General features: G+C 54.8%; 7 protein-coding genes across 7 annotated transcripts; 2 read left to right on the top strand and 5 right to left on the bottom strand.

The window, feature by feature from the left end:
• Positions 1–331: 331 nt before the first annotated feature.
• On the bottom strand, positions 332–982 carry PG986_000784 (uncharacterized protein; the record flags this gene model as incomplete). Its single annotated transcript, XM_066837006.1, has 1 exon — positions 332–982. The coding sequence occupies one exon, from the start codon at positions 980–982 to the stop codon at positions 332–334; it is 651 nt and encodes a 216-aa protein (XP_066705899.1).
• Positions 983–1,620: 638 nt separating this feature from the next.
• PG986_000783 (uncharacterized protein) lies at positions 1,621–2,346 on the bottom strand (the record flags this gene model as incomplete). Its single annotated transcript, XM_066837005.1, has 1 exon — positions 1,621–2,346. The coding sequence occupies one exon, from the start codon at positions 2,344–2,346 to the stop codon at positions 1,621–1,623; it is 726 nt and encodes a 241-aa protein (XP_066705898.1).
• Positions 2,347–3,313: 967 nt separating this feature from the next.
• Positions 3,314–4,535, bottom strand: PG986_000782 (solute carrier family 39 (zinc transporter)- member 9; the record flags this gene model as incomplete). Its single annotated transcript, XM_066837004.1, has 4 exons — positions 3,314–3,500; positions 3,557–4,354; positions 4,420–4,436; positions 4,503–4,535. 4 exons carry the CDS (start codon positions 4,533–4,535, stop codon positions 3,314–3,316), a joined length of 1,035 nt encoding a protein of 344 aa, XP_066705897.1.
• A 778-nt stretch (positions 4,536–5,313) lies between these two features.
• Positions 5,314–6,943, top strand: PG986_000781 (histone acetyltransferase type B catalytic subunit; the record flags this gene model as incomplete). Its single annotated transcript, XM_066837003.1, has 3 exons — positions 5,314–5,326; positions 5,390–5,662; positions 5,721–6,943. The coding sequence occupies 3 exons, from the start codon at positions 5,314–5,316 to the stop codon at positions 6,941–6,943; spliced, it is 1,509 nt and encodes a 502-aa protein (XP_066705896.1).
• Positions 6,944–7,399: 456 nt separating this feature from the next.
• On the bottom strand, positions 7,400–8,680 carry PG986_000780 (pyrroline-5-carboxylate reductase; the record flags this gene model as incomplete). Its single annotated transcript, XM_066837002.1, has 2 exons — positions 7,400–8,361; positions 8,617–8,680. The coding sequence occupies 2 exons, from the start codon at positions 8,678–8,680 to the stop codon at positions 7,400–7,402; spliced, it is 1,026 nt and encodes a 341-aa protein (XP_066705895.1).
• Positions 8,681–9,682: 1,002 nt separating this feature from the next.
• PG986_000779 (CTD kinase subunit gamma) lies at positions 9,683–10,749 on the top strand (the record flags this gene model as incomplete). The annotated part of the gene is made up of 2 exons (XM_066837001.1): positions 9,683–9,838; positions 9,985–10,749. The coding sequence occupies 2 exons, from the start codon at positions 9,683–9,685 to the stop codon at positions 10,747–10,749; spliced, it is 921 nt and encodes a 306-aa protein (XP_066705894.1).
• A 690-nt stretch (positions 10,750–11,439) lies between these two features.
• PG986_000778 (mitochondrial 54S ribosomal protein bL12m) lies at positions 11,440–12,126 on the bottom strand (the record flags this gene model as incomplete). Its single annotated transcript, XM_066837000.1, has 2 exons — positions 11,440–11,768; positions 11,919–12,126. 2 exons carry the CDS (start codon positions 12,124–12,126, stop codon positions 11,440–11,442), a joined length of 537 nt encoding a protein of 178 aa, XP_066705893.1.
• Between the last annotated feature and the right edge of the window lie 193 nt (positions 12,127–12,319).

The following is a 12,319-nucleotide window of genomic DNA, read 5'->3' as shown; positions in this document are numbered from 1 at the left end:
TACGGTGATGATGACCTGACTGTGCTGCCAGGCAGCGACACCTTCACGATGCAGTGTAAGTCAACTACGTGTTGTTGTATCTGTCTATCTAACAATATATATCCCTTGCAATGCGCGTTCGTGAGCCACACGTCTCAATTTCGGGTAGTCCGTAGGCCCGTCCGGTGCGCGAGAAAGGAACAGCGAACGCGGGTGTTGCTTGGGGGTTCTGGACCCGAAAGACATGCCGCGTCGATAATGTATCTGGTAGTTTGTGTGAAGTAGAAACTGTACTCAATTGCGACATCATTTTCTGCGGAAGCGTCCTGTTGGCCTCGAGCCTCTACCCAGATCAGCCAAGCCTCCTTTCAGCCAGGTCCAATTTCCGTATTTGTATCCTAGGTATCGGTACTGGAATCGGAAGGTTCGTTATAGTCACGGAGTCCATCCAACCTACAACCTGGCGTACCAGTTGACTTCGCCATGCAATGTAACAGCTTTTCGGCGTGTGCAGGCGGTCTTTGAACCCCTCAAGATCCCTCTTCAGTTCTTGGGCCCAGGCTTGATAATAATCAGCTTCCGCTTCTTCGTCTCCCATAAAGTACGCCATCACGACCGCATGATATAGAAATGCAATCGAGATCATCGCCGACTCATTCACAACAGGCTTGCCGTTGCCTTTCATGTCAGGTCTAATCTTGCACACGTAGACGAACGGCGCCAGGACAGCGGCTAGGAGGGCGCGGCTGTGGAGGTGATAGACCGCCGACCAGGGACAATCTTGCGTCATGCACCAGAGAAGGCGGGCTACCAGTGCAAACGTGGCGAAGACGTAGGCCATCAGATCGAGGTCCTCGGCAACATGGTAAGGGTCGAGTACCGAGAATGCAGAACGTGCCGAGCTGATCGTGGCGACGACGGCGATTAATCCGTAGGTTATATCGAGCGCGGTGCGCCACCAGGGCCGCCTTGCTGGACCAAGAGGAGCGCCCAGTCGATCCATCTTGCTACCGTATTGACAGATATATGGAGATCTTCGCTGATTGAGACTGGGTGGGATGAGATGGTAGAGCTTTGGCATGATTGTGGTGAAAGCAAGAAGTGATGATATATGTGTGTCCAAAGGGGGGTTCTTCGAAAGACAAGCCCAAGAACCACTGCTCTCCGAGAGTTTTGCTTCCCGAGTTCCATGGCCCTTTCATGGGGCATCGGAGCCAGATCTTGGTTTCCCAAACAAAAGTCGATAAATAGCGTTGGATATATACCGCTTAGACTTTATCATTCAGAATCACAGTTTGTGTGTTGTCCCTGGAACTGGTACCATTCGAGTAAAAGCCTTGGATGATCATGTCATATTACCTGAACTAGACTTTTAGGATGACAGGAGCAAGTAATAACATATATAAGTACCAAGTCGTAATGTTGCACTGATTGCTATGAACTAAAGAGGGCCAACCAACATGTGGCTGCGCATTGAGTGCTGGAGCAAGGCCCCCTTTGACAAGCACTAGGTAAGAGCCTCATACGAAGTATATGCCAAGTTGGCGAGACCTTGAACGTTGAGTCCTTGCCAAAACTCCTAAGGCAGCATGTAAGTCGACAATATCAAACCGTATGGCAGCGCCGTCAAAAGCCGCCCGCCTATATCGTCTTCTCGACATACGCCTTCAGGTCAAGCCCCTGTTGCGTGTACTGTTTTTGCAGTGTGTCCTTGAGCGGGAGTAGGAGCAGCGTACCGGGTCCCACGAAGAATGTCTCGTACGAGATGTACAACGTCGTGCCATCGCCGCGATCCACGAGGATGTTTGGGTGTTCCGATTTCGACGCCGTGCCGTGGAGCCCGTCATCATAGCGCCACGCGGCCATCAGGTATTGGGTTGCTGTCGTCGCCGGCGCTGTTTCTCCTTCTCCCGGACTACCACCGTCGTCAAACGACCCCTTCATGACGGTGACAATCTCGTTGCTCGTCGTGTTAAGCAGCGGTATGATCCCTGCGGTCGTGAACCGCATCTCCAGACCGGCGTAGACGTCGTCGGGGGTTTTGACGACCTCGGCTGGCAGCGCGACATTGCGGACGAAGCTATTCCACGCCGAGTACGCTTGGAAATCCAAGAGGGCGTGGTAGACCTCCTGGGGTGTCGCGTTGATGACCAGCTCCGTGCACACTAGGAACAGGCCCTTCTCGGTGCGGTAAGAGGGCGTTGGAAATGTCTGTTGGGAGTTTACTGCCGGGCACCGTATAGAGCCCCAGTCGTAATCGGCGGCGTCGTCTCTTCTCGCAGAAGCAGCAGCGGTTGGATGAGCCTCGGCACCGTGGTCGACCCAGATGAGTGTCGTCACGGCCCAGACCAACGCAGGGAGCAGCATTGTTCCTTCAATTCGAATGCCAAAAACAAACCAAATATTTTTCTGCCGTCTCACTATTGGATGCAAACCAGCAACGAAGAAGGCTGGAGAACACGAAGCACGAATGGCCAGTCTAGGTACCGAACTTGAACTCCCGATTGAGCTGACGTGGTAAGTAACCAATCGCGTGTCCCTCGGTTAGAAGAAAGAGTAGCATCGCGCCGTAAGCGACACAATTGTTCTGCTGATAACATAAGCCTCAACTGCTGCGACTGACGGCTGAAATCGTATGATTGGTCGTCCTCACACATCGTGGCCTCCGCCGGCTAAATCGACCATGAGCTTCTGTTTTCAATCACCGCAGCATTGCCATGATCTTCATAAGTCGCTTGGTATGCCGAACCGGAGAAGAAGCTTGCTTGTTGTGTTGGGCTTTCTGTAAAGGGGCTTGGGATTCTACACGGCTCCGTATAATGTTCAAAATGCCAAGTAACTGTCGAGTTGGTGATTATTCCCAAGTTGTACAAAGCTACAAATATTCAAGCAAAATTTGCTCAGCATTGATAGTAGCTAAGGACGAATTAGCCAATGTTCAAGATGCTTGAAGACCGCCCCTTGAATCGCATTGGGACGAATACATTTCGTTTGTGTAAATAGTGAGCAAAGTCATAGGTATAAAATATTCTCTGAAATGACCCAAGTAAAAAACGGGTAGCTGAACTGCAATGAGACAAGGCTGCAACGCAATCAGTACTTTCAATGGGGGTATAATCCTATCCTACATCCCGTCACTATCGCCTCGATTCGCTGCTTGCAATTATACGCCTCGTCCTCCAAATACAGCAGTCTACGCTGTAGTGATGTCGCCCTGTCCATAATGGCGGCGCTTTCGTCTATTTCTGCAATCCGTGCCGGCCGTACATCAGTGGAAAGGGACGGTATATCAATAATCCTGCGTGATCATGTCACGTCATACCAAGTCACCAGCTTAGTGGTGATGACCGAATTGCGTCAACATAGGAATCAGCATGCCGACAACAGTAGCGAGGGTGTCTCGCATCTGGGGTTTCGGTTGCTTCCGTTGGGATGTGTGGCTGTCAGCATAGCCGTTGGGACTAGAACCATGCTCATGGCCCGCGCCGTCGCCTTCTTGCATTGCATGCATAGCGACGTAACTGTCCTAGAGGTCAGTACAGATCCTTCGAAAGCAACACACCACGGCGTTACTCACAGAAAAGTTCCAGCCGAAAAGAGAAGCAACATCCCAGTCCACCACTGGCTGACGTGGCTCTCGCCATCGGGACCTATGCTGCCACCACCAAGCAGTTTCACGAGAATGAAGGTTGCCCATGCGCCAAAAGGGGATGCCAAACTGAATACGATCAAGTGGCCTCTAGCCGCGCGCTTCGACAACCCTTGCTTCAGGAGAATCGATATCAACCCAAACGCGGCAGGTGCCTTGTGCACCATGATGGCGATGAATATGATGAATCCGAGCTGCATGTCCGACGCAGTGGCCGAAGCGCCTATAGCGATTCCATCGGCTGCGGCGTGGATGACAAGCCCGATGGTGGTCGCGAGGCTCCTCGATTGTTTCGGGCTGGGCGCAAGAGAGCCCAAAAAGCCTTCGGTCTCTTCCTCATCTACAGGTCTCGTTGTGCCTGCCAGATTGCTGAGGCTGATATGTCTCGGCGCGGGGGGTTGTTGGAAGTTTTCGGAGGCATGTCGCGGTAGCCGGTCGATCAGGAACATGAGCACAAAGCCCAGAATAAGCGAAAGACCGATGTAGAAGGTGGGAACTGGCTCCGGTGGTTTATTGCCAGAAGGGATCGACGTCGGTGGATCGTCCTCTCGGGCCTTGAGATGGTTATGCCCCGACAGCGAAGCGTCTGATATCGCCTCGACTCCCTCGGGTATGATGACTATGAGCGACGTGCCGACTAGTAGCCCAATGCCGATACTCGATATCAGTCGTAGCTGTGCTTGCGATAGTGTCATGGAGAGGGGCAGCGCGCCGGCCAGGAAGGAGCTGATCGGTCGAGTCAGTATGCCATGTATCGCAAGGTGTCGGACGGGGGGGTAATGGGCACATACGCCAAAGCCATCACCACCTGCGACACGAAGCATTAGCATCGCGAACCAATGACCACGGGCACTTCTTCCAATGGACCGCTTACCGTCTGGGCGAGCAGAACAAACACGCCGGCCATTGTAGGGGTTGGCACGCAAAACTGCCGTCGATTGGGGTTCTTGACAGTCTGTTCAGGACTTGCTACCGACGCATTGGAACTGATTGAACGAAAACCCTGTCGAGGACGGCAGAATAGGAGAAATCGAACTAGGACAGCTAGCTGGCCAGGCTGTGCTGCGTGTGTACGTGCTACGGCGACGAGAAGGGCGACGACGGGCACCAGCGTCCAAAATACCAATCCAACCCTCCCAAGGTTTTGACAGCTTTCAGCCTCCTCTTTCTTGTTTGAGACCGTTACTTCAAGGGCAGCGGTAGCATAGCATCCCTGCAAGTGAGACGCTACACTACCGTCTCGATTCCTTGCAGATGGGTACGTCACGTCCATTCCGATTTTGCCGCCTGGGCATTTCCGGACAGGTACCGTCCCTTGGTAATTTGGCAACTCCCCGTTAAAGAGTCAGGCAGGGGTTTCAGATTCTAGCGTGCGCGAGTACCTGAACCGTGCTGCAAACGAGCCGCCCAAATACGCCAATTGGCACCTGGAGCGGAGCCCAATACTTTTCGTCGTTACGCGCTTCCAATCGCGTCCAGCATCGCGACGCAAGGCAACCTCTGTTTAATTGATTATCACCTGCAGCCACCAGCCTTCCAGGCATTACATCCCATCACCACATCACCTTACCTCCAGTACAGTCCGCAAAACTTGGGTCGCCCATTGTACTGAAAACACCGCTCGCATTGCCTCAGCGCATCAACTCCAGACTTACCAGACCAGAGGATCGCAAGTTTTATCCAACATGGAGGAGGAGTGTATGCGATTCACCTACTTTGTTCGAGGCGGCGCATCTGCAATTTGCTAACGTCATGCTGCAGGGACTTCCGACGCCAACGAGGCTTTCACCATCTCACTGGTAACCCCCAGCGACTCTGGGCTGAAGAAAATCGACTCGTTCAATCCCAAGTTCACCTACGCCGTTTTCGAGAATGAGCAGATCTTCGGATACAAGGGCCTCAAGGTCAACCTCACATACAACGCAATCGATATGCGACCGAACCTGTCTGTATCATGCATCAAGAAGTTCAAGGCCGTGGGAGATGCCGAGGCGGTTGATGTCCTAGAGTTGATGAAGGAGTTCCTTCCCGGAGGTGTGTTCAAGTCACTTGATGATCACTTTGGCTCGTGACTAACAAACATTGCGCGCAGTGGCTTTTCAGAAGAAGACCGATTTCGAGTTGGCCGTTCAGCAGACACCGACCGACTGGACACCGCCCGGCGAGCTTGTCAACACCATAGAGCGAGATGGCGAGACGTACGAGGTCTGGAAGGGAAGCCTCGCCGACCCGGCAGTGAAGCAGCTGGTGAAACGCCTCCAGCTTCTTGTTCTGTTCTACATCGAGGGCGGATCATATATTGGCGAAGACGCGGATGGCAAGGACGAGCCTGATTATTCCCTGGCCCGCTGGTCCGTCTTCCTCCTCTACAAGAAGCCTTCGGCCGCGAACGAGCAATACGTTTTCCAGGGTTACTCGACCGTCTACCACTTCTGGCTTTACCAAACACCCACGCCCCCTGCCAGCCCGGGCAAGGCATCGTCTCTCCTTGAGCCCAAGAAGAACGACAGCTGGGAGCTCCCCTCTGGCGACTTTCCTTACACGGAATTGCCCCACCGCGCCAGGATCTCTCAGTTCCTCATACTGCCCCCGTTCCAAGGCAAGGGTGCGGGAGCCATGCTGTACAACACCATCTTTGACCTCCAGTCCAAAGATGAGTCAACCAAAGAGATCACCGTGGAAGACCCCAATGAGGCCTTCGATCTACTACGAGATCTTTGCGACATGAAGTATCTTCGCAAGAACTTCCCCGAGTTTGCCAATCTGGCCGTAAACCCTGACATCGCTGTCGCCGACAAAGGAGCCGTTCTGCACCACAGCACGCAAATCTCCAAGAAAGACAGTAGCGCCAGCACCTCGACCAAGGGAATTGTCGATGTTGACGCACTGGAGCAGCTGCGTCTGAAAGTCAAGATCGCCCCACGCCAATTCTGGCGACTGGTCGAGATGCATCTGATGTCGAAACTTCCGCTTTCCGTCCAACCTCTGCCTGACGATGAAGAGGTCGAGAGACCAGTGGCGTCCAAGGCCGACAAACATGCCTATATGCTTTGGCGAATCCTTCTCAAACAGCGCTTGTATCGCCGCAACGCATCGATCCTGGGCGAATTCGAGGTCACCGAGAGAATCATCAAACTCAACGACACGCTCGAGAACGTGGAGTGGGAGTATGCGCGCATCCTGGAGCGACTGGAGGCACCCAAGCCCGGCGCTGATGCCCAACCCAATGGAGCTAGTACGTCTCATGGAAAGCGGAAATCCGATGGCGAAGAAGAGGGCCCTTCCAGCAAGAAGGCAAGAGTCGACGACGAGTAGATTAGCTTGGTGTCACTATCTGCACTGTTTTTCGGGATCTCTAGGAACTACCGAAACCCAGAACTTCATTGACAAGTTCGAGAGGGTGGTTTGTCCGGAGAGGAGTTTTTGGCCGGGTTGGCTCTCATGATACCTCCTTTGATTGCACATGGTTTCTGGGCTTGTAACTTTACGAACTCACAAAATCTTCTTCCATATAGATGGAAGATACACTTGAATGCAGCAAGATCTGTTGCAGGAGGTCTTATTTCAGATCGGCTCTCAGCTGCTTTGGTCTAGGAACCCTTAATGAAATGGAAATACGTTTTTCTGAGACTTGGTCTTGGCATTCGCTTCCGCTTTATTTTCTTTTGATACTCCATAGGTTCGTTTGCGGTCACGCCACAAATCAAACCCCAACTCCATTCTATACCGCGTTTCGTCCAGTTCTATCTTTGGCCCTGCAGATCGTCCGTGCTAAAATCCACCGTTGTCGGTCTGAGGGAAACGGGTTCCATTGACATTCTCCCGGCCCTTGCCAATTTGGGATGCAACAACAGTCGCTTCCCGGACTGCCCGCGAGATGGTGCCCCGCACGCGACCTTCCTCGAGCACCAGGAGGCCGCCGATGGTGCATCCGCCCGGGGTAGAAATCTTGTCGCGCAGGATGGCCGGGTGTTCTCCGGCCTGAACCAACGACGCGGTACCTCGCATCGATTGCGCAGCCATGCGCGTCGCCTCGGCGCGCGGCACGCCCATGGCCACGGCGCCGTCGATGGCCGCTTCCATCATGAGGGAGAAGAAGGCCGGGCCGGCGCCGCACAGGGCGGTGCTCGCGTCCATGGTGTTGGGCGGCAGGTAGACGACGTCGCCGATGCGGCGGAAGATCCAGGTGACGAGGCTCGCGACGGGGGCCGGCAGCGGCGGGTCGGGCAGGGCGACCACGGTCATGCTCTCGCGGATCTGGGCCGCCGTGTTGGGGATGGCGCGCACCACGCGGCAGCGGCCGTCGACCTCGGGGTCGTGCTGGGGCACGGCGCCGTGCAGCACCGTCTCGATCTGGTCCGCCGTCACGCCCACGCAGATGCTGATGAGCAGCTTGCCGTGCAGCGCCTTGCTGAGGCCGGGCTCGCTGAGCAGCTCGGACACCATGGACGGCTTGCACGCCAGCAGGATCACCTCGGCCTGCGACACCGCCGCCACGTTCTCCCGCTGCACCACCTTGACGACGGAGCTGTGCGCCCACAGCGCCTTCTTGACGCGCTTCGCCGACTCGGTCCGCCGCACGCAGGCAATGAAGCGCGAGGGCAGCCGCGAGGGGAGGGGGTCGTCCATGGGGTCGGACGTGCCGTTCTGCATGGGCGATTGGAGCGGCTTCGGGGCCTCGAGGTCGGAGAGGGAGCTCAGGATGCCTGAGAGGATGGCTATGCCCATGGTGCCTGTACAAGCGCATCATTAGCTTCGATCTCACCGGAAGCGACTCTCGGTCGGTGGCATCATCTGGGGTATGGCGGCATAGGGAAGTAGGCGCAAAGGCAATGATTGCCTTTTACAGCCAAGTAGCTGGGTGGGTTATGGACCTCAATTTCGCCTTCAATTGCGCAAAACGAGAGGAAAGGGAGGCCGAATGGTTACATCGAAGGGACAGGGGTTTGGGCCAGTGAACGAGAGTCTCTGCTATTGATCGCACGTACCGCAGCCCAGGACGGCCATAGTGAACTCACTGCCCTCATTGGCATGAGCAGGTAGGGCCAACATCGTGTTGAGGGGCATATTCGAACTCAGAGATTAGGGGTATATGTTTGAATATGGAAGAGAAAAAGGACGTCGAGTAACACAAGAGGTCCCCCCTCCTTCTTTATGAGTTGGGCAATCTGCTTAGCGGTGGAGAGCGGAGCACTTGCCGAGCTACTCCGGGATGCCTTCGCCGACTTAGATCACGATGTCCAAAGAGGTTCCTCTGGTGCTGGAAATGCGGGAACACGGTGAAATTAAGCTGTGCAGCTACTCAATCCGTCTCTACTGCAATCGCAGCTATTAATAAATCATCCGAACCAGATTCCGCCGTCGCCTCGGGATCGGCGCATAACAATCGTAATTTATTGACGCTGGCCAAAGTCGCACACCCCTGGGATTGGGATCCAAGTCCACCCGTACGCAATTAAACGCATTCGATTTGCTGGGACCGGTGACGCCAACTAGTCCCAGGATCGTCTAGCGCTCCCGCCGCCAGCACATTTGCATCAAGCCACAGATGGCGGGCTCAATGCCACCCCCCCGCGCCTTCACCTCCGCCCAAGCGCCCTTCTGCTGGGCGCAATAACCGCGCTAGACGCCGAGCCGCCAAGTGGAGAGGACGGAAGAAGTCGAAGGATTCCGCCGACCTGCTAAGCCCAAGCTCAAGCTCTCCCAGCTTCAGCTCACAGGCGGCGCCTCAGCCTGCAATCCACACCGGCAGCAATCCCACTTTCGTCACTGGGTCTAATAATTATCACGGCCATATCAACGAGTCCGCGCGACGTAGATATTCTGCGCGGCAACAACAGGAACAACAATTTCATCCACAACACCAACCAGCACTCCGGCAGCGAGAGCAGGAGAGACCAAGGGTCTTGTCAGTCGAGGAAGCTTATGGGCCTCACTTTTACGGTAGCAGGGAATTAGGCTTTTGCTACCTGCACCCGAGCGAGCAGGCCTTTTGGCACATTGGCAACGAGGCAGCGCAGCGCCTGGAATCTAGACGCCGCCAACGCGCCCAGCATGGCCGACCCGTTCGAGGTGCGCATGCGCTTCAGCGGCCAGCTGCAACATCTCAATGCTACCGTGGTCAGCGCGCAGAAGGCCGCCCAGTATGCCGTCAAGTACAGGGATCTGAGCGAGGACTTGCACAGTTGCATCCTGGAGCAACTGGAAAAGGTACGTTTACCGTAACAAGTTGCACGGGATGCACATTTATCACTCCGTTTTCACATGGCGAACGATACTTGCCTGCTGCAATATGCAAGCTGCATCTCGGGTTGCTGGCAACAGAATGAGCTAACCTGGAACTCGTGCGTTGGCAGACAAACATGAATACCAGAGCCAACATTATGTACTTTATCGAGCATTTCCTCGAGATTGCATCCAAAGAGCGCCACGCCGAGTCCTACGTCCGCATGATGCAACGAGACATTATTAGGGTCGTCGATGCTGTTTGCCCCGAGGATGGATCCGGCGCCGCCAACGTCAAGGTGGTCAGGACTGTGCTACAGGGCCTCAATGGCAAGGGCTTCCTCCTAGATCAGACCCTCACCGAGCTAGAAGAATGCCTCAAAGATCGCGACGCTTCCCAGGCGGAAGCCGGCCTGTCGTCGCCCGTCAATGGAGACGTTGTCATGACCACTGCGTTACCTGCCAACGGCAACGCTGCCGCAAATACCACCACCGCCGCCGCTGCCGCTGGCCATTCCTCCAGCGACGCCCGCACCGCGAACGGTACCGGCCACACGACCCGACTCGACAAGCGCCAGATAGAGCAGCGCATCGAGGAGGATCGTGAACGACACAAGAGGCGACGTGAGAACCTCTGGGTGGTCCCGCGGTCCCAGGTCGACGAGCGTGCCAAGATTATGGATGACGCGAGCGAAGTGGACGACGACGATTTCAAATTCGAGCGCGAGGAGAGAGCAGCGTTGATGGACGAGGTGGAAAACGTAAAATGCGTACACTTACGGCCTAGGCGCCAGGCGTCGCCTAACGGACGTGAGCATAGCCGCGGACGAGAGCATCGTCGTGACGATTCCATACGGAACGAAGACCGTGCCCACGACAGAATGGACGAGGGCTGACCTGGTTATTGCATACGTACGAGCCTGTCTCAGCACACTCTTTGCTTGTAGAGACTGCATCCCGTCTCTCTGTTTCAGTCCCGGCGACTTGGTATAGTCTGCTGACCAAAGCCCCCCAAATTTTGATACCCGAAATGTGCAAATGATCGGCACGAGGGAGATTATGCCATTGCAACATTTCCATATGAAGAACTTCAAAGACGAGACATCGAGGATATGCAATCCCGTTGCCTTGATAGCTTACAACATAAACAACATATAATAATAATAAACCTCAACAAATATACTCAATCTTGTTCATGGTAGAAACAATGATGTTGAACAGCTCCCACCCCCTTTTCTGTTCCACTTGCCGAGTGATATCAATCCCCAATAGCGGGTAATGCAGATGTAGGTGATCTTTATGTATATTGTTACAAGGTAGGTTACATGTATACACTTGCCTCCTTCGTCTATCGTACCATGATCTCTTCCCCGCTCTCGCTAGAGGAGACGGGTAAAGTTGAATTCGTTATCCATAACCCCGTTCGATGTCCGCCATCTGCCCGCCATGGTATGTCTCCTTCGGCTGGCGAAATTACAGCCTTTGGATGGCACTGCTATTTCCCGGAACACATGTCTTTCGAGAAATAGAGGGAAAAAAAGATTCCAAGCAAGTTGGTTGATTTCTGCCCTTTATATTTTTCTTCTTTACTCCATGACAACGGTGGCACCCAGCTCCTTCATGGTCGCCATGATCTTCTCGGCCTCGTCCTTGGGGACGCTCTCCTTCATCATCTTGGGCACGGACTCGACGAACTTCTTGGAGTCGACCAGGGACAGGCCGAGCAGGTTCTTGACCTCCTTGATCACCTTGGGCTTGGAGCCCGCGTCGAACGCCGTCAGCTTGATGCTGAACAGCGTCTTCTCCTGCGCGGCCGGCGCCGGCTCGTCGGCCTCCTCAGCGGCAGCGGCGGGGGGGCGGCGGCTGGCGCGGCGGCGAAGCCACCCACTGGCAGATCGGGGATGTTGAGGCGGGACTGTGAGGAGTTGCGAGTTAGTGTTCTAGTTCAATTCTGCCCCAAGGCATATATTCGAAGCATCATCCTTCAAATTATACCATTGAACTCCCCGAACCCGCAATTATGATCTGCCATTGACCAACACCGTAGAATTCATGTGCTCATAACTCTCCCCCCTCTTAACCATGTACGTGGCGATTTCGGTGGCGGATAAAAGAGTGAAAAGGCCTACCTTCAAAGAAGCGACAAGGTCGGCGGTCTCGAGCAGGGTCAATTGGCTGATCTGGTCCACAATGGTAGCGATCTTGGGGCTCGTGCTGGCGGCGGCCTCTGTCGACTCGTGCCTCCTCTGTGCGAATGCCACGGACGGGCGCATGGCAGCGCGGGTTCGAGCGTACGGGCGCAGCTGCGGGCTGCGAATCTGCAAGGGGTCGACATCGTGGGCGGTTGGTGGGTGGTGGATGGAGAGGCAGAGAGATGCACGAAGCAGATCGGGTGGGTGGGCGTCTCGTCGGGGGTTGTGTTAAAGCTTCGTGATGCCTCTCGAAGATTTTTGGCGTCCCAAAGCT

The sequence above is a fragment of the Apiospora aurea genome (assembly GCF_038362705.1).
Source record: "Apiospora aurea strain CBS 24483 chromosome Unknown utg000001l_segment0_segment0, whole genome shotgun sequence".
NCBI lineage: Eukaryota > Fungi > Ascomycota > Sordariomycetes > Amphisphaeriales > Apiosporaceae > Apiospora > Apiospora aurea.
This window is presented reverse-complemented; position numbering and strand designations above follow the sequence as displayed.